General features: G+C 40.9%; 4 protein-coding genes and 1 non-coding gene across 6 annotated transcripts; 3 read left to right on the top strand and 2 right to left on the bottom strand.

Moving 5' to 3' along the window:
- The first annotated feature begins 473 nt into the window (after nt 1-473).
- On the top strand, nt 474-3,390 carry eef1akmt3 (EEF1A lysine methyltransferase 3). 2 transcript variants are annotated; one of them, XM_014334365.2, is made up of 3 exons: nt 474-764; nt 864-975; nt 2,311-2,422. In XM_014334365.2, the coding sequence occupies exons 1-3, from the start codon at nt 603-605 to the stop codon at nt 2,313-2,315; spliced, it is 279 nt and encodes a 92-aa protein (XP_014189851.1). In that variant the 5' UTR covers nt 474-602; the 3' UTR covers nt 2,316-2,422. The 2 variants fall into 2 exon arrangements, with proteins under 2 accessions (XP_014189851.1, XP_005924810.1); XM_005924748.2 differs by having other exon boundaries at nt 476-764; nt 2,267-3,390.
- On the top strand, nt 1,244-1,316 carry trnaf-gaa. Its single transcript has one exon. It is a non-coding gene; the product is annotated as a tRNA-Phe (tRNA).
- Nucleotides 3,391-5,067: 1,677 nt separating the features above from the next.
- On the top strand, nt 5,068-10,492 carry si:ch211-159e12.5. Its single transcript, XM_005924757.2, has 3 exons — nt 5,068-5,145; nt 5,233-5,349; nt 5,689-10,492. Exons 2-3 carry the CDS (start codon nt 5,264-5,266, stop codon nt 9,821-9,823), a joined length of 4,221 nt encoding a protein of 1,406 aa, XP_005924819.1. The 5' UTR covers nt 5,068-5,145; nt 5,233-5,263; the 3' UTR covers nt 9,824-10,492.
- A 3,424-nt stretch (nt 10,493-13,916) lies between these two features.
- On the bottom strand, nt 13,917-15,485 carry cnpy2 (canopy FGF signaling regulator 2). The gene is made up of 6 exons (XM_005924758.3): nt 15,325-15,485; nt 15,047-15,153; nt 14,830-14,945; nt 14,423-14,620; nt 14,227-14,323; nt 13,917-14,116 (listed from the first exon to the last, which is right to left on the bottom strand). Exons 2-6 carry the CDS (start codon nt 15,144-15,146, stop codon nt 14,073-14,075), a joined length of 555 nt encoding a protein of 184 aa, XP_005924820.1. The 5' UTR covers nt 15,147-15,153; nt 15,325-15,485; the 3' UTR covers nt 13,917-14,072.
- Nucleotides 15,486-17,879: 2,394 nt separating this feature from the next.
- LOC102314347 lies at nt 17,880-20,358 on the bottom strand. Its single transcript, XM_005924759.3, has 2 exons — nt 20,187-20,358; nt 17,880-19,444 (listed from the first exon to the last, which is right to left on the bottom strand). Exons 1-2 carry the CDS (start codon nt 20,306-20,308, stop codon nt 18,214-18,216), a joined length of 1,353 nt encoding a protein of 450 aa, XP_005924821.3. The 5' UTR covers nt 20,309-20,358; the 3' UTR covers nt 17,880-18,213.
- Between the last annotated feature and the right edge of the window lie 605 nt (nt 20,359-20,963).

Genomic DNA, 20,963 nt, shown 5'->3' with positions numbered 1-20,963 from the left:
CTGTAGTGTATTATCCAGTCATGATACTGTCAACAACATTTATTTTCCTTTAACAATATCAACAAGCTGACATGTAGAAGTATAAAAATGAAAATAATGAAATATCTGATAAAATAATAAGTATTAATTCAGTATTTAAAAGCAAAAATAATGTATAATTTGAATATATTTAAGATTGTTTTATACCCGCTGCATTTCAGACCGCAATCTCTGATGTGCATCGCTTTTGGCATATGCGTGTTACATTTCAAAGTAAAAGCCTCTCGTAGTCTTACATCTATAGTACTACTAGCTTGATACAACATGAAAAAAAACACTTTAGTTTTCTTGTGGTTTTTTTTGTGAAGTTACGAATTTTATGTTTTTTATTTTTCTGTTGCGATAAATAAAAAATGAGAAGAAGTAAATAAAATAAATATTTTATTTTAAAAAATTTAACATTAATACTAAAACATTTTAACAACATTTTTATGGTGTCTATGACAAAAACAAAACATTCGCTATAACGTTATTACTTGACCGGAAGTTAAAAGCAGCTGCCCTCCCGCATCGAGAACATCCGGTTTTCTTACCAACAATAATAGACTTTAGCGCCAATAAACATGTCTCACACCGAGGACGAAGACGACCCGTTTCCTGTAGATGACTGTCTGTTCACGGAAACGTTTTCTCTGGAGTCCGTGTACACGCTGATGGGAGAGGAGGTGAAGATCAGACAGCTGTTCGGTGCGGACCTCGGCGTGGCTGCACCGGTCTGGGAGGCTGTAAGGAGCAGACAGGCACTCACTTTATTTAGATGATCTTCGTAAACCTGGGCTTTGTGCAGTGATGAAATCTATGTGTGTGTCTGTGTACACACGCAGGCGTTACACCTGTGCCGTTACTTGGAGGATCAGTCTGTGGAGCTGAGGGGAAAGCGGCTCATAGAGCTCGGAGCAGGCACCGGTGTGGTCGGTATTGTGGCAGCTCGCTTGGGTAAATTTGGAGTTTGTAAAATAACTCGTGTAACTAATGTTAAATACAAACTAACTACTAACTAATGTGTCTCGGAGTGGGATTCTCCTGTGGCTCAATGTCACATTATACCCCCACACATGTGCAGCTGCTTCTGAACCACATGGTGTTCACTATCAAGTTCACTTACTCATGTGTTTATTTTTTGTGTATATAAATAGATATAGCGTTTTCTGCTGTGTAAAACATGATTGAATCCATAACAACTCCTGCCTGCAGCGATGTTGTCGCCGAAATAGCTCAGTTGGGAGAGCGTTAGACTGAAGATCTAAAGGTCCCTGGTTCGATCCCGGGTTTCGGCAGTGTGAAAGGTTGTTTTCCCTCAGTTTCGTTCTATACCGACAATAAGAGGCAATGCTATTCTAATAAATATTTTTTAAAGTATTGTTTGGTGGGAAATTAAAACAAAACAAATAAAATAAACTCCTAGCCCAATAAATAAAAAGTCACAAACAGTACTTCTTTGGGTCACCTCTAACTTTAATGCCCACGTTGTTATTATTCAAAGCATTCTGAAAGGGATAAATGAATCTGTGAAAACATCTTTCCTGCTTCCTGCACCACTCTTCCACAGTCTGAGCCCATACTGTCTTCTTGGAATATGCCCTTGCCCCTGAAGAAAAAAACCTGGTCATTAAGTATATTTAGCGGGTCAACTCATCTCATTTTTCACTCAATATAATCCTGATCAAGTGAAGCAAACACCTGATCATAACACTGTCAAAACTGGCTGCACTAGGCCTGATGATGCAGCACCTTATCCACCTGTCTTCTTATTATGTTGCAGCCATCAAATCTGGACTCATCAGACCACATGACCCTTTTCAGTTGCTCCATTGTGCGGATAGAAATGCTTTTACTTTAACTATTAAACATAGTTATGAAATTTCACCAAATGTGTAAGTGATCTCTATTTAAACTCAGAACCCACTTATCAGTTAAGGTTAAATACCCTCTTGCAAGCCCATATTAATCACAGAAATAATGCTCCAAAGAGGCTCCTTATCTATCTCTTAGCTTAGTTAAATCCAAGTCATTACTCTTTTGGGGGGCAGGCAGTGTTTTGATTACAGCTACACATCAGTAGCTTTTAATTTGTAGTCAGAAAACTGACTACAGAAAACAAACAATTAGTTTGTTGTTTGTTCCATGTCTGTTATTTCACATGCTCATGTTTTTAATTTCTTCTGATCTTAATTTAAGACTTTGATCAGCAGCATGTGGGATCAGGCTTTCATCCCTCTTCTTTCAGGAGCAGAGGTGACTCTCACAGACCTTCCTTTGGCTCTTCCACAGCTTGATGCTAATGTCTCTGCTAACAAGCCTTCCAGCGGGTGGCCTTCTCTCCCTCCCACTGTCCTCCCTCTGTCCTGGGGTGAGGATCACATGAACTTCTCCTCTGACTGGGACTTGGTGCTCTGTGCTGATATCATTTACCTGCCAGAGACATACCTCCCGCTAGTGGAGACACTAGCTCACCTGTGTGGTAAAGGAGCCACAGCGTATCTCTCATCCAAAATGCGAGATGAGCACGAAACAGCAGCTTTCTATGAGAAGCATCTACCGAGCAGATTCAATGTGGAGCTTGTGCACCGAGACGACAAACAAAACAATAATATCTACAGGGCGTCTTTAAGAACAGGCCAGTGACGACAGGAGGGACGGCCTACTGCTTTTTATAAATAAATAAAATTATGAGTTTGTCTGTTATTTAAATTATTTTGAGTTTCACATCCCACTAACTGTAGAACCTATAAAAGCTAAAGCTATTTTAAATGAATTTAAATGTAATCATATTATTTTTATTTATCTCTAAACAGTTACACATGTCATTTGTCTTTAATTAAAAGCGAATGTATTCAGAATGTGTCCTCTGATTTTTGAGATTTGGGAAGAAAATGAACTTCAGAACTTTAATGACATACAAGCACAAACATACACACACTATGAATGCATTTTATAAGACAAAACAGCATGATTTTATATAAATCAGCCTTGAGTTTTGTCTGATTGGAAATTCAGTCATTGGACTAAAGCGTTTTCACCATGTTTTCAGTGAGATGAAGATCAGGTCTAAAGTTACAGTTCTTCTTTTTAACCTTTACCCACTGCAGGCGTCACGCATCACCAAGATGAGCTTGAAGGTGTGTTTCCAGAACTGTTTTTTCAAAAATTCGTATTTGTTTTCAATATTTCTGATTATCCTCTGGTTGGAAAACACTTGTTGTCAGTACAGGGTGCACAGCAGCATCTTCACCTTGAAAACAGTCACAGATTTAAAAGCCCTGAAAACCATGTTTGTTTATAGAGTGCTTACTATTAGTGATTTTGACATGAATTAATATCCTCTGCCAGAGTAATTCTTTCCTTGAGACATTTTGGTAATTAAAAGTTTGAATGTATGTATTAAATGGTTAAATTGTCATTAAGCTTAGATTTTTATCACACCTTTAATTTTAATAGTTGCTGATTTAGTCATGAATATTCTGTATGGTTATAGCAGAAAAGTCAAAAAAGCTTTAAACCAGCTATCACATCCCTCTCTCCCAGTGCAGTGGATAAAAAAAATCTTTCTTATACCATAAAATCTCCAAATGCAACATCTGTTCATGAAAACCTACTTTCACTCCCCCTTCATTAGGTATATCTTACTAGTACTGACTTGGACCCCCTTTTATTTTAAGAACAGGGTGTTGGAAACAGTCCTCAGAGATTTGGGTCCACATTAACATGATAGCATCACACAGTGGCTGCAGATTTGTTGGCCTCCATGATGTGAATTTCCCATTCCACCACATCCGAAAGCCTCTCTATTGGATTGAGGTCTGGAGACCTTGGCAGTTATTTGAATACATTGATTATGTTAAGGAAACCAGTTTGAGATTATTTGAGTTTTGTGACATAACGCATGATGGGTACACTGTCAAGGGATGGACAGGATGTTGTTGGTATCTTACTGTCATTTTAATTACTATTAACATGTTTTCTGTATAATTTTGTTGCAATAAAGAAGGTCTTAACTGGGCATGGAAACATTCACCATGTGACATATGATTGTTGACAATAACATTGGTTTTATAGAATCCAAAATCCAAAATAAATCTCACTCCAAGCTATTCTGTCAACACCAAAAGCCCGCCCTTCCCGCAGCCTGCTGTCTGCCCGTCTTTCATCCCCTCTCTGCTGCACTCTGCTGATGTACAGATTTTCTGTTCAGGAAAGGAAAGCCTGTTTGTTACGCTGGAGAGTTTCAATAAAAGGGAGACGACCGAACGGCTGCCCGTCCCTCTCTGTGCCACAATTCAGCCGACAAAACAACAGATCCCTATCTCCATGCAGAGTCTGCTCGCCCTCACGCCCCAGCACCTCCCACGCGACTGTGCACATAGCTGGGTTTGGTTGATATTGACTGTTGCAAGAAACCTGCGTGCTGCAAGGAAGTGATGATGTAGAGACAGATAAGAAAATGTGCGATCTGCATAAGATCTGAATTAGTCCATGGGAACTTTATTGTCCACCTCATTTTTCATTAAAAGTAGATGAAGCCACTATATGTCAGCACTGGCTGTTGTCAGTCAGTCACTGTTAATAAGGTAAAATAATATTAAAAGTATTTTAACCTGATGCTTGTATTCAATTTGAGAAGTTTTAGCATTAAATTTTACAAGCTTTACACCCAAATACATGTTAATTAAAGACACTTTTGAAAATTGTGACGCACACTTTGCCTTCCCTTTAAATTTGAGTGAGTTTAGAGAGAAAATGATTGAGGCAGAGATTCTAGTTCTTCTAAAGCAGCTGATTAAAAACTTCCTCAGTGGTATTTAAACTGTGTGTTGGCTGGATGAAAAGAGGACGGGCCTTTCTGAGCATGTGTGTGCATGTGTGCGTGTGTGTGTGTGTGTGGTTGTGTATGCGTGTGTGTGCGTGTGTGTGTGTGTGTGTGTGTGTGTGTGTGTGTTTGTGTGTGTGTGTGTGTGTGTGTGTGTGTGTGTGTGTGTGTGGTAGAAGAGTGGGAGGGGGTGCTGGAAACCACTGTCCTCTTAAAACAAGTTGTCCTGTTTGGACTTCATTAGACCTTGTGTCACTTCATGAGCAGCCAGGACAAGAATTTCAAAACAGTAGCTGGAGGTACGTGTTTACATGCTTTAAATCCTTTCATTTAAGGCGATCTAAGTAAATGCATTTTTAAGTTGTTTTTTGTTTTTGTTTTTTAAGTTTCATGCTTCAGATCTGTGGATGAGACCAAATGATGGAGTTCTGGCCTGAGAATCAGGGGCAGTCCAATCTGTACTCCAAATATGGTACCATTCCTGGGAAAAACTACACACAGAAGTAAGTTGGAGGCTATGAAAATTGCTTGGGCCAGTATAATCTTTGCATTTATCACTGCTTGTTTGGCAAATTTACATTTGAGGTGCACAAAAATGATAGTTAACTTCTGGCTGACACAAAGTATTTGCTTTGCCTGCTCTCTCCAAGATTATCCAGCTCTCCACTACCTCTGACACTCTGCAAAAAGCTCTGAAAAGATGGGAATATTGTTCCACATAATCCTGCAGAACGTTTTGTGTTATCTATTAAATGTAACCATATAGACTAATTTAAAATGCTCTGTGAAATTATGTAATCTTGCTAAATTTTGCTATCATTTCTCTACTATTCTACTCCCAGCTATCACGACAGACATCAGCCAGCCCATTATCCACTGTACTATGGTGAGCAGCAGGATCAAAGCAGGGAGTCCACATACTGGACTGTACCAGGATCAAGATCAGCAGGAGCTTTACAAGAGTACACCAACTGGACAGACCCAGAGCTCAGTGCCCCTCCTCCTTCTTCCCATTTCCCTTTCATTCTGCGACGCCACACTCAGCACCACCAAGATCTGGGAGAGTACCAGCTCCAAGAAGCCAGAGACAGAGAGTGGAAAGCAACCCATCGACCCGTGAGGGATCATGAGAGAGGATTTCTAAGGGAGGGGTGGCAGAGGAGGTGGGACACCTGTAGCCCTGTCCGCTACAACAGAGAAGTTTCTACCAAGAGGAGCGACAGCAGCTATCGAGAGCTGGAGGCCTGGGCGGCTCGCTACAGTCACTCCCTGCCAAGAAGAAGGCGTATAGAAGCAGAATTAAGGGGAGCCTCTCAGGGGCTGGTGGAGAGCACCAGGATAGGTTTGGATCCCCAACATGTCAAACAACCTGGACTGTGGGACAGAGGAGGCAGACAGCAAACTCCCACCTACTATCCATCACAAGCTCCTGCTCCTGACGCAAGCAACGTGCTGGACATGAAGGAAAATGCAAGCTACCAAAGGAAGATATATAACCAACCTCCTGGCTATATTGCTCCTCCTCCCTACAACAGCCCACATAAACCTTCACCTGTGACACACAGCAGTGACACGGTCTGGGAGCAGGACACCAAGAAGCAACACTGCTACTCGCAGCCCACACGCAGAAAGCAGCATGTGTCTGCAGAGCTACAAGATAAGAGCAAGGGAGAAAAAGAAGAACTGACAAATTTGTGTGAAAGTAAAACCTGCCCAAAGCTTGAAGGATTGAAACGCCAAAGATTTGAAGCAGATGCTTTACAGGCGGTTTGCCCCATCAGTGTCCAGCAGACACTCATACAGGATGATGGCACACTGCATCTGCAACATCCACAAGTGTTTCAGAATTCAGAAATAAACAGGGAAACCTCCTCAAAGGTCATAGAAGGAAGGAAATTCAGGCTAAGCAAAAAGACAGGAGGGATGACAATATTCTGTTTGGTTTCTCGAATAGCCGGCCCCACCGAGACCCCATCTTTGCCCGTTTGCACCTCCAAAATGAACATTGAACACACAGACGTAAGAGAGGCTTCTAAACTTCTGGGAACCACGACTGAGGCTACTCAAAAACTTCCAGACGAAGTGGACTTCAAATCGCCAACTCTCACAGAGCAGTCAGACGACGGTGCTGGAAGGAAACAGAGGGAGACGCCACCCTGCACAGAGAAGGACATGGTTGAAAATAATCAAGCAAAGAAAGCACAGGCCGATGTTGTTCCCCCCCAAAAAGAAAATGCAAATGATGTCTGCAGACAGGGAGGTCAGTCAGTGCAGCCGGTGTCAATAAAATATCCTTCATGGAGGGAGCCTAGTTTCACAAGCAAAGCTGAAACTGAGAGTCCCCCCACATGCTGTTTGAAAGGAAACCGTGAGGATAAACTGTCAGACGATTGTGTTAATGTAAGCAGTCCTCCAGTAGATACTGAAGTAATGCAGCTGGACAACCAGGAGAATGCTGAGGACATTAAAAGCATGCTGGTTGTCGACACAACCTGCGTTGTTGTGAAAATGGAACAGATTCCTTCGCCTACAAAAGAGCGGGTTCACTTTTTAAGCACTGCAGCACTCGCTGAAGAGAGTCAGCTCGATGCTCAAGTGAATATTTCTCCTGAACTAAACTTTCAGCTAAATCAAGATGTCACAACTGATGAAAGCACAGAAGAAGCCTCCTCCTGCAAGATTGAAAAACCCGAGACCGATGTGGACTCAACACTTTTGGAGGAAGAGGAAGGCAAACAAGAAAGTTTAATCTCTTTGCCTTGCTTACTGTCATCTCATGTTTCTGAAAGAGAAACCTTAGAGGCGCGTGCAGAACGTATACTAGGGATCCCTCTACACGACTGCATCACTGAACCTGAAGCTGGCATGCCATTGGTCAAGTCGTCTGCAGAGGACCAGGATGAGGGGGGTGAGCCTTCTCCACTTAAAACAGATACTGAAGATGCTTTTAAACAAACTCCAGAGGACGCAGCAGAGGACGAACCGTACCAGAATCCCTTGGAGGATCACCAAACCAAGGACAGCGTAACTTTAAACGACCACAGTGACTCCAGAGATCAGGTAGCAAGTGAAGATGGTGGTGACTTTATGGGATCTCAGGACCAAGCATCAGACAGGCATGAAAGGAGTGACACAGATGTCCCGCTCGAAACAGGCAACAAAACTTTAAGTGAAACTGAAAAGACTGAGGATGCCCTGCTTGAATCCACTGATGAAAAGGGTAAAAGTGAACATGGTCGGGAAGACGATCGTGAGACTCAGCCTCCTAAACCCTCTGACCTTCTTTCACTAATACCTTCTGATCATCATTCTCCCTCAAATATCTCAGAGTCAAACGCAGAGGCAGAGCCTGATCCTGAGTCGGCTGCTCTTAATACTGCAGATATTGCACTTCCTCCTGCAACTTCATCCCCTTCTCCTTTGCAACAGCTGCCATCTTTTTCACTGGGTGGTGAGTCTTCCTCACTATCCAGTCCCCACGCAGATTCCCAGTGTCTTCTTCCTCCTCTTGTTTTAACTGATCAACCAGCTGTAGAAACATCTCGCCCAGAGGAGGAAGAGGCACAAACATTACATGTAACTCAAAGTGACCTCATTAATGAGCCGGAGGTGCTGATGTCACAGGAACAGCATGAATGTGGTCAACTGGATGATGATGCCTGCGTCAATGATGAGCAACAAAATAATAGAGCTGACGAGGAGTCGATCAAGCCTTTGGAAGAAAACGACATCAACAGTTTGCAGCAAAATCTTGAAAGTGTCCAAACGGAGGGTGTTTTGTGCTTAAAGGAGAGTCATGTGAGTGAAGAACAACCTGAAGAAGGCCTTCCAGCAGAGTCGTCTGAAGTAGATGAAGAATGTGAGGAAAATGCAGGTCAAACAGAGGCCGAAGTCCTTCAACAACTTGATTGTGGCCAAGATGAGGATGTTTTTTGTATAAAAGAGAGTCACATGACTGAAAATGAGTTACAGACAAACTCAGATGAACTTACTGTAGAGATTAGGGAACAGATATTGTGCAAAAACAACTCTTCAGACTCTCAAAGTGAAACACAGATTGAAATTTTGCAGGATGTTGACCCACAGACTGATCTGTCTAATTCTTCTCCTCCCTTGGCTGCAGACTGTGAGGTGTCTCTGTTACCTTTAGATGAGCTCTTCCTCCCTCAGCTTCCCTCTCCTCATCAGTCAACGTTTGAGTGCGAGTGTGTTTGTCTTTTGGATACTTCACCCTTACATCCTGACACTGCTGCTACTGGTGCCATCCCCGAAACTCTCCCTCCTCCAGTTTCCCCAGAGGCTTCACCCTCCTCTTTCTCTGAATCACCCCCTGTACTGCCTCCCAGCTCTACTCCTCCTTACGAAGAGGAAAGTTTTACTCTATCCCCTGACTTTCTCCAATCTGAGGCACACAAACAAGCGTTACAGTATCCAAAATCGCTGTGGGATGTGGTAAATCGCATTAGAAAGCACACAGCACCTGACTCCGAGAATGAAGAGGAAGAGGTGACCGAGTTGTGGGATCCAGAGAACTTAGGATCCCACAATGTGGCAGCAGACACGAGCTCTGAAAAGACTGCTTTTGATGAAGTCGAGCAACAGGTTTCAGAGGAGTGTGCAGAGGTGGGAGACATCCAGCATGATCACAAAGAGGTACGAGGAGACACAGAGGAAGACACACTGTCCTGCAGCAGCACCAGCAGCCACGGCTCTGGAGACACTGTTATTGGAGCAGATGAGAACGAGGCGGAGGAAGCAGCACGTGACGCAGAGATGGAGCAAAGAACCGAGAAGGAGAGCGAGGTGTTTAAGACAGCTGAAGCAGAGCTGCATTACTCTAGTGAAGTAAACATCGAGGCTGAGGGAGGAGAAGAGGAGGAGGAAGATGAGGCAGACATAAATGAGCCTTTTTTGAGTTCGGAGTGTGCACCAGAGATCATGGAAAAGGAGGTCGAGTGTGAGGTTATAGAGCTCTGACATGACAGTACGGTAATCAAAGAGCTGGTCCACTGCGTTAAACACTCAAACATGAATCCGTATTTCCATGGCACTTCACAGCACATATTTTCAGAAACAGATGTTTTTTTTTCTTTATTTCGGCATCAGCTTAGAGATTTTAGCTTGGATGTCTGAGGAGCAAAAAGGACCACTGTTACAGAGACCTCTCTATTTGACAATAATATTTAAAAGCTCTTTATTTAGGCTATTTTACTACAGTTTACCTTTAAACGATTAGTACATTTTATTGTACTTTTCCTTGTCTGTTTCTATTTCCATGGCTTTGTGCAGTTGTGAGATAATGAAAATAGTCATAAGCAAAGACGGTAATATTTGGTGATTTAAAAGGAGTGGTTTTATGGTAATAATAGAGTCATAACAGAGGTGTGTATTGAATGTAAATAGACACTGGAGTGCATAAAAAACTAACATGTTCAGATTGTTTCCTTTAAAGATTTCGCAGATCTTTAATGGAAGACAGCGAAGAGGAGAAGAACTTTTCCTTCCTGAAATGGGATGAAAAAAAAATACTTTTCTAGAGTTACAAAAACATAAATAAATTCAAACCTTTGCATGTTTACTGCAACTAGACAAACTTGTGAAGTATGATTGTGTGATATGAATAAAATTTCTGAAACAGCTGCTAAATGGATCGACTGATTACTTTTTCCCCAGGTCAAAAAATCTTTCATGATCTTTATTCAGGTTTATATTCCAAGGATATTTACCGGAGCCATTTTTAACCACTAATTGTTAAATATTCGTTTTACATTTTTGTGTAATAGTTAACATACATGTTAGCAAGTGCTGATCCCGGGAGGAGACACAAATCTCTGATGTAGTTAGAACCTGATAAAGACAAACAGGTTTTAGACTGGCAGTCACTGAAACTACATTCAAAAGTGTGTCTGTGTGGGTTTTTTTAATTATAGGCATCAAAACTTTAAATAATAATAGCTGCTTTTAAAACAAAAACGACAAATAGTTCAGGAACTGCTTTTATGGTTAATTGTGTGTTCCCAAATTTCAACACTATTTAAGCTCAAACTGTATGTGGGTTATATGGAGTCAAACAGATGATTATCATCAAAATTCAAGAGAAAATTAAGGATAAGATCATCCTTGAAACAAAGTAGATGTTGGAAGGATCGAGTAGTGCTGATGTTATTAAGAAAAACAAACAAAACCAAACATTTCCATTGACTGAAGACAAAGCAGAGTCAGAAAATGTACAAATTTTATATTAAAAAGACATCTCAGGAGAATGATCACAAAACGGAAAATTCATTTTCACACAATAACACCAAAAATACTTCCTGATCTTTCTACTGTGGCTGTACTGGTGTGCTCGCACTGCTGCCTACAGCACACTCTGGTGGGGTTACGCAGGTCGTCAGTTTTATTACAAAGCCAGGAAATCTAAACTTTGCTACAATCTCGATTCTCGAGCTCAAGTAAGTCGCAGCTGGTTTCGGTAGTGTTTAACTCTGAGGTAATGTGAAATCATGAGCAAAGAAGTTTTGTGTGCACAAGTTTAGGCTCCAACATGTGAGGATAATTGTTGTGCTCTGTCAGCAGCATGTGAGAGGTTTAACTTGAGAAGATGCAGGCAGTTTATTTAGCAGTAGGAGTGTTTTAAAGACACTGGAGGTTAAACAGTAAATTAATGCACAGGAATGTGGATACTAATTGTGCAAATGTTGTGTACTAAGCACTTTAACACCTGAAGACATTTCTGGTTATAATCCAACAGTTTAGGAACATGAGTCTTTTAGCCAAATTTATTTAGGATAAATAAAACATACTGCTGAGAGCAGGGACGTGCAGAGGGGGGGGCTAGAGGGGCTTGAGCACCCGCCCCTTTCCTGATGAGTGCCCAAAGTGCCCTTTTGTTGAGGCAACTTTTAAAAAAAATTTTTACATTTTTTTTTAATTTTATGTGTGTGTGCGTGCGGAGTCCTGTCTGTGCCCCTCAACAATAATATTTAACTATTAATCATAGTTTTGCTAAATAAAAGGATCTGGCTTGCATCAGTCACATGATCACATTTAACCAATGATCGCCCTCGACGGCAGAACGCGCTGGTTACGAGCCGGGAACGAGCTCACAAAGAGCACGCGCATTTTTTGCGGTCCGGAGCTGTAGGAGAAACACAAGTTAACTCAGAGACACAGACTGATGCGACAAAACCAGTAAGTAGGTGTACAGCGTACACTGTAGTGTGTAGCACACAGGAGTATTAGCTTATTACGTACACGTTGGTAAGCTGTCTTGTTGCAACTGACGAACTGAAACAAACGAGCGTGCTGTGTGTGCAACAGCGCGACAAACATTACCTGTCCTTTTATTAACTGCACAAGTAGTGCTGGTCATAGCTGCTGGCTACCTGTGTAAGGCTGTCATGGGTCTGTAGCTCTGTCACCGTTTTAGGGAACATATTTAGTTTTAAAGTAAGTTTCGGGCATTTCCTGCCTTTCTGGAGGGATTATATTTCACTAAAAAACGATCTAATATGCATGTCCACATAATAATTATTATAATTATAATATATTAAAAAACACACGCTGTATTTTAAAGAACATACATTAAGAAGCAGATTATATTAGATTTATATTTTAAATAAGACAAAATTGGATTTTACAGCAGTAAAATGATTGTATCTCTACAGTTTAAAAATGTAATAAGCTTTGCCCTGCACAGAGTGGATAGTGAAACAAATGGAATCATCATAAATACATTATTTCATATTTATTACTTCCCCCTCCTCATTGCTTTATTATTGTAGCTCTAGTAATAAATAATAATGTAAGGATTCTGGATCAGCACCATGATGCCCATAGTATATACAGTATTCTGAAGAAGGTCTAAAATGTCACTGTGTGTGCGTGCATGTGTGTGTTTTATTTAGATGGATTTTTAAAAAAAATATTACTCATGATATAACATTGTCCAGACATGGCTGGTAAGGACATGAGGAGGAAACAGCAGGAGCTGTGTGAGGCTACTAAAGGCAGTGCTATAACATTTTTCTGTCATCATTTTATTATAGATTAAGTGCAAGAGTTGTTAGGTGTGGATAATTAGATTATAGTTTATTGCAATAGCAAGTTGTGCCTTGTTCTCAGATAGACAGCAAGTGGAGAGTGATATATGAAATGATGGGATGGAAGGAAGAAGAGAAGCAAAGAGTGATTCACAGGCAGAGCCTAAATTATTTCTCACAGTTTTTGTTGCCTTATGGTTCCAAGCGCTGTCACCAATCTTTGCATTTTGTTATTATCTCATGACACTTGTTTAATCAGCTACCATCTCTCCTGTGGACTTTTTAATGTCTACAGTCTCAGATCAACACAGCCCTGCCCTTCCCATATTAGATTCTTGATGAATGTGTGTTGTTGTTATTCAGCCTGGTTCAATGTGCCCCTTTTTAACTTTGAGCACCCGCCCCTTTAAACCTCTCTGCACGTCCCTGGCTGAGAGCACGTCGCTGCTGTTGGAGGGGGTAAACTACCTGGGAAATTTTGTTTGGTGATGAAGGCACGTTATCGTTCGAACTACACTGAAACCGTATCTGAAGTTATTTTTACATGATGTACTTTTAAAACCGAGGCCCTCAACTTTTCGTTTTACCTGAACGAGTATCTCATGGGGGAATATAAGAAGGAGAATCAAGCTGGTATCAGTTAATCCTGTGATCATGGGCAGTTAAATAAATACTGACGAGCATGAAAAAACTCTTCTAAAGCTTGAACTTGAAAGTCACACTTATCATTATATAGCGGTGTAATTCAAGAGCAGGCCAACTTCTTTCAGCATCACTTTGATTCAACCTCAGGAATTTTTCCATCATGCGTGAATGAGGGCTCGAAGGACCACCCAACCAAATTTAGCCTCCGCATAAAGTCCAAATTCATTTTTACAGTTTCACAGTTTTTATCCAGAGACCAATAAGAGCCTTTTTAATAACTTACAGTGTCACATAAAATGAGATATTACTCCCCAAAAGGCAAAAAAAAAAAAAAAAAAAAGAGAGTAGCAGAGTGGTCCTCAAAGTGTCCATGATCACAGGAGTAATGCTTTTTGTTTTTATTTCTTATCATAAGGATTTTTATACAGATTGTCCCACTGCCCTGACACAAACAGGTGATAAGTGGCAATAGAAAACACTACAGCACCCAGAAGTCTCCATTTGAGCTGAGGAGAGACAGTCGCTATGGTGAGAGGATATCAAAGCTCATCATGGGTCATTTTTAGAGCGTGGTCACAGAGGTCTGCGGGACACACAGCACAGAAACAACACAGTGAATTAACAGCTGAACGCATGGAGAACATCAGAACAGAAAGAAATGTTTGCATTTTGATGCATTTGGCCTCAACCTACCTGTCCTTTTGCTGCACAGTTTGTCTTTAACGTTGTCCGTTTCGTGAGCGAAGAATTCGATGATTTCATCCTCGTGCTGTTCCACTATTGTTTCACACTGAACAAAAAAGGAAAAATAGACACTTAAACCACATCCTTTTTTCTGTGCTCCTCCTTGGGGTGTGCTGGAGGTCTAAGCGGGAAAAACTATACTCACTGCAAACTTCATGCTGGCTGTAACCCTTGAATCCAGCGAGGCCTCCGACAGGTCCATGGCCTCGCCACTCCGAGACTTGATCCTGACGTACGATTTCCTGTTTGTGGAGGGATCCGTGCGCTCGCCGTAGTCCCCCATCCTCTCGCATATGCTCTCCATGAGCTCCAGGAGGTTTCCTTCTGAGCGTGCCAGAGGAACCTGGTGGCGTCAGAGTTCAGAAGTTCTTTTTATTGCCAACCCACTGAAGCTAACTGATATCTTTAAAACGAGATAATGACCTTCAGAGGCAGGCAATGCTTTTTATAAAAGTGTGGCCCTGTTTTGTGGTCAACACTGTGTACTTATGATGCAGTCTACAGTGGGGGCTGAACCCAGACTACAACGTGGCTCTGCTACTGCAGCCTCACCTCTCTGATGGACTGACTCCCATCTGGATTGATCCTGAAAGATCCCGTCTGGATCATTTTCTTCGGGTCTATCTGGGAAATGGCCCACTCCATCTCGTCTACCAGAGCCCTGCAGGCTGAGGAGGGGAGGGGAGGTGCAGCAGAGGTCAGACACCGATTACATTAGGGCTTTTCTTTGTGCGTGCGGCCGAGGCTGCGCGTCAAATCGGTTACTCACCTCCACATCTGAGGTCCTGTCCTTGTCTGGCCGCCTGGCTGGAGCTCAGGAGGAGACACACAAGCAGGCAGTGTGTGAGCAGGAGAGCAGCTTCCCTCATTTTGCCTCTAAACGCGCACATTTTAGCATCACACAGGAAAACAAACAAAAAAAACATTCAAGTAAGTCGGCCGGAAGGCTCTCAGCTACCGTTTGCTATAAAACCCTCTGCAGCTCAGCAGCCGGGTTACTAATACTGACGCAGAGATGCACTTTATTCCACTTTTCATTCAACTTACTGTTTCTGTGGGCCGCCAGGAGAACACCTTTACGCTTTTCCACGCTGTTGCATCGTATTCGGTGAAATGTGGTGACGTAGCAACCGGGTACGTGGAGCGTGAGACAGCTCGTGCAGCGCCCCCACGTGGGCGGGAAGATCCCTGCTGGCTCCCTACTCTGCAGCCAGGGTCATTTGTGTTGGAGCAAGAGTGTCAAACATAAGGCCCGGGGCCCAAAATCGGCCCGGTAGACTCCTATCTGGAGATTTTTGGAATATATGAAGGAAGTGTTATATTTTTGACATTTAACTATGTTTTCAGAAGTTTTACAGCTTGTCCTGCTGTTATGACTTCCATCAATGCCATACATACTATGCCAAAGTATTTAATTAATAGAAAAACAATAACAATTAAAACCCAGTAAAATTCCTATTTTTTTTTTTACTGGTTACAATCTGCTTGTTAAGTCTGATGTTACGGGTGACATAGCTGACATTTCCGGGTCCAAATGCTCTTGAATAAACAACGATGGGTTAGGAGTAAGCTAGCTAGCGGATGATTAAACATGATATGTCCTGTACTGGCTGATGCATTTCATAAAACACGCATGCATACAGCACTGCTATAACAGTGGAAGTAAACCAAGATGGAAATCTACAAAACAGGGATATTTTGGAGAGTTAGTTGTGTTAGCCTAGTTGAGATTATCTTCCTGCCCATTGGCTAGCTACAGTGGTACTGGTACACACAGCAGCACTTCTGGTGTTTGTTAGAATGTTTGGGGTAAGCTTTCAATATGGGTGCATGTTGAGGGTCAGTCAGTGAGGTTCAGCTCCTGTGAGTGTCTGATTGGCAAAGATAAGTGCCATTATATCGCAATGTTGATTTAGGTGGAGAAGAATGTGTCTCGCACTGACGTGGAACATGTGTGAAAGCAAAAGAAATTGCTGCCAAGAGTGTCTGAGATGACACCATCAACTACACAAGGTCAGTCATTATTTAAAATTCTCTCTTTGTTGTAATTATTCTCTTAATTTTATGTAAAGCATTGTGTTTTATATTGAGACACACATGTAGTCTTCATCAAAAAATGTCAAACGTGTGCTTTAAGTGAATACTCCTAAATAAATCCTGGGTATAGTATCTGACCTTGAAAGTATTACTTGTTTAGATTACTACTTATTTAGATTACTAAAAAATATGTTTTGTTTTATTTTTTCAACTGGAATCAAAAAACCTGTCACCCAGGAGGAGAAACAATGGACACAGGCATTTCTATCAAAACTTGGGCGTTTTACTAGGGATGAGCTTGATTTTAAGTCCAGAAGGCCATAAGGTAATTTGATATTTACCTTAATACATAGTATAAATTATACGTGTATGTAAACTCTTGTAAACTACGGACATCCGACTGTCTGTCTTCACTATCCCCACTTTAATTTTATATGTATTTTGTATACTCTACTTTTTCTACTCTGTGGTCAAACATTCTTGGTCCCATTAAAAACTTTTCACATTGTATTTGTTTTTCCTTTTGCTTTAAATCTAGACTTTACCAGCCAAGACATTTGATGGATTGCTGAGGAACCTGAGTTTTGCCAAGCAGAAGACGAGGCTTGCTATGTACTGGCATAACTCACTGTGACTGCGTAAGAGAAGAAACAGGTTGAGAAAGCAACAGTCGGGCAAACAAAGAATGTATTGTGGTAAAAAAAAAAAGGGGGGGGGGGCCTTGAAATGAATTCTGTTAGGTGTTAAGCAAGAAATTTGAGTGAATCATCTCTCTTAATTTGTTTTTCTTAATAAAAGGGCAGCATATCGCAAGAAGAGAATCATGGCCAGCAACCTAGGTTTGGTCCAGCAGAGCTCATACCCACCTTCCTTATTTAAGACTCTGCTTGGCCAGTACAACCTGGCAGAAGGATCTAAAGTAAGCTGTCAGTAAAAAGGGGTCTGTGCTTCTAATAATGCATTTATAACTAAGTAATATTCTCATCCCCAAAGGCAGCTGTACACTGACTGTACTGGTGCAGTTGTTGAGAGGGGACTGTTTTTAACCAACAGTGGCCTGCTTGGCAGTTCTCCAGATGGGACAGTCTCTGATGACTGCACAATTGAGGTGAAATGCCCATGGTCAGCCAGAACCAAAACTGTCTTGCAGGCTGTAGAAAGGAAGGACTTTTTCCTACAGCTGGATGAGGCAAGTGGTTCCCTGGTATTAAAAAAGCATCACAACTATCTACATCTCACAGGGGACCAACAGCTGTCACTTTATTGGTTGGACTCCATGTGACTTTGTAATCTTGCCTGTTGATAGAGAACAAACTTGGGCTGTTAACACTGAAACTTTGGAAATGTTCTTTTACCCAACCGTCTATCACAGCTATGAATTCATATCTGCACAAACGATGCATCGGTCCAGCAGTTTTCAGTTCATTTTTAAATAAATTATAAATATTTGTAAATTGTACATTTGTAATTATATTCAGATAAATTATTAAAATTAAGTTTTGATTTTAACAAGAAAATGTTTTGTACAAAAACTGTTTCTGAAAATAAAGAGTAACACATTTATCTTGTATTCCTTATTTTTAATGAAAATGTTCAGCAAAACAACTAGGCAGTAATCAGGAAGCTGGAATGAAATGAACAATATAACAAGCCACTGATGAAACAAAAACCACTTAGAGTAAAATTAAACATTTTACCAATTACAACTGAGAATTTTCAACTTTAAACTATGCAACTAAAAATGATGTAACATCCTGACTATATCCACAAAACAATCCAAAATACTTAAAAAGGTACAAACAATAAGAATAAACATATTCAACAGTTGTACTGTCGGGTCCACAAGTAGTTAGACAGTGACACCATGTAATTTTGCCTCTGCACTTTCACTGGTCTAATTCATTCAGTTTCATGGATAACGGGTGTCTGTAAATTTGTAAGACACACACATACTTTCAGTATCTTATTAATATTTGTTTTGTACTGATGTGGGACGAGATTCAAAATTGAGAAACGTTTCAGTCTTTGAATGGAATGTGCTACATGTGCTCTTGCAGAGGAGATCAGCCTGTTATTGTTCACTTCCTGCAGTGCGAACTGTCCGCTGACAGACGGAATGTTCAGCGAGACCCCCTCTGGGAGGATGTCCTGAATTGTGAAGTCCTTACCTGCAATGACCATGTCACCTGGTTGTAAATGTCGCAGTACTCCACAGTCAGCTGTTATTGCCTTATCTGAGGTTTTTCCACTGTACAAGTTGCTTGCAAAGGTTATTACACCATTTGGAGCCACACCAATTAGAGCCTTGAGTATGATCCGTCCTTTGCGTTGGCTATACAAACAACTTTGTGTGTCACGACTCTCTCTGCCAGAAACAGAAACTTCTGTGCAGTCAAGCACAATCCTGCAGTTAGGAAATGGCTGGAAGCAATCCGGCAGCGATGTCTGATTCTTGGCTCTCGAGGCAATGTTTTTTTCCAACATGCCAACATACAAAATGTCGTGCAGTGCACTAACAATTGTTGTGAAAATGTTAGTTACTGTGGCTGTGCTGCAGGTAAACCTTGTTGCAAGGTCTACATGGCCACAATCAAGTTTGAGCTTCATTAGGGTTAGTAATAACTGGTCCACTATGGGCAACATTTGGACAGTCCAACCAGAATGATATTTGAGCTCAAATTTGGAAAGAAGGGATTCTAAAAACAGGACAGTAGCAGTATCGGGCAATCCAGTATAGTACTGGACTCTTTCAGGATTGTCAGATATTTGACTGAATGAGAACGTCTGCTTCTGTTTCTCCAATTGTTTTTTTAGCTTTTCATTCTCTTGTCTTAGCATATCATTCTCAATCTCAAGCACCACAAGACTGTTGGAAGAACTTGAGGAGCTTGCAGTAGCTGTCTGTGTATCTGCATTGTTGGAGTGATGTAGCTCATCTGATCTTTCACACTGATTTTCACCACTAGCTGGGGCCTGTTCTTTTTTCTTTTTATGCACAGGGTGTTTTTCTTCATCTGAGAAGTGAAAAGACTCCTCGTTCCATGCAAATCTTGTTGGCCCCGCAGCTTTTCCTTCAGGGAAATGCCAGCTGCAGACTCTTGAGTTGCAGTTTGGGGTGAAGTTAAGACGGCTGTAGAAGTGTTTAAAAAGGGAGATAGAAATTATTCATCACATGGTAGCCCTTTGTTACTTACGTTTAACAGTGACCGTAATTAGTATAATCTTACACAACTTTTTTTGTGTATTATTGGCTTTTAAGCTTAGCAGAAAGATAAATGCTGACACATATAGCTAACCATTTGGTAGTTAAGTCTCTGTTTTGGTCATTAACTCTCACATAGGCTATGGATTTTAGTGGGTGTTCTTACTATGAAGACATGATCGCTTTTCATGTGTCATTTTTAATCCTCCAAGAGTAGAAAGCTGTGTAGTTATGGCAAATTGACCCATAGCTTTCAATCTTTGCTTAGAGAAATAAAAATGACATCCAAACCGCGTTGATATCTTCGTAATAAGAAAACATTATCCATAGCCTATGTAAAATTCGTAGAAGCCAGGATGTTCTGGGAATCCGTCCTACCGGTTGTTTCTGCGCATGCGCACAACACAAAATTAAGTGGCAAACAGTCCTGTTTGTGAGCTAGAAGTATAATTTGACGGGTAAAATTAATTGCACAATTGCTGGAATTATTGTGTGAGAGCAGAAATGTTCATAAACTATGTACGGTAGGACGGTTTGCCAAAGTAGGATGGGGTTTTTTTTTATCAGCGGGTTTTAGTTGTTCAACGCTAGCTATTTTAGCTAACTAAAGTAAGACCACACTTGCGTTCATCTTACAAGTTTATTTATTCACTTTGGAATTGTAACGTACCTTATCGCGTGCAGCCACTTCTGCTTCTCTTTCTCGTCACAAGGAAAGCGGTGAAATGACAAATTCGTGTTTTTTTTTGATCCAGAATAGTTAAAACAAAAAGGAACACAGCACTGTGGCATGTTGAACGCGGGTGTTTGGATCCGGAAACGGAAATTACGTCATCACTTAACGATAGATTTTTATTTAATTTTAATAATCTGTAATATTAAACATTAATTTATTCATGCTGGTACATTTTTATTTATGTAATGCAGCAACATTTCTTTATCATGCAAAAAAACTGAGACTTACACTTCTTTTTCTCACACATTAAATTTGTCCTTAAACAACTGGCTGGTGGTTTTGGACAGTAAGACTGAACAAAAGCACTGATTTTATTTGTTTTTTCTTCCTACTCTTTTCCTATAAAACCAAATGCAGACCACCAGAATAATGAGCAACTGATACTAATGTTAGCAAACTATGTAAAAGATTTAAAAATAAAATAAAAATCAATAAACACTTAATTTTTTACTTGTAATAAGTTATAAGTTACTCTCGGAACATACTGGAAACACGTTCACAAATCTAATAACTTTCTCTTCCTTTCCTAGGTGATTATTAAATCTTTCAATGTCGCAATATCTCTGAATGCTCTGATTGATGGTCACATTTACATTCTGTGACTGTCAACATGAACTAATTTCATATTTGTTACTTAGATGCTAAAAAAAAGTCCAACACCAGGAAGAACGATACAGAGAAAACGTTATGAGGGATAAAGAGTAAGAAGTT

This window comes from Haplochromis burtoni, unplaced genomic scaffold (assembly GCF_018398535.1).
Source record: "Haplochromis burtoni strain Fernald_Lab_line unplaced genomic scaffold, NCSU_Asbu1 Contig_79, whole genome shotgun sequence".
NCBI classification, from domain to species: domain Eukaryota; kingdom Metazoa; phylum Chordata; class Actinopteri; order Cichliformes; family Cichlidae; genus Haplochromis; species Haplochromis burtoni.
The sequence above is the reverse complement of the archived record's forward strand: the minus strand, read 5'-3'. Positions and strand labels throughout refer to the sequence as shown.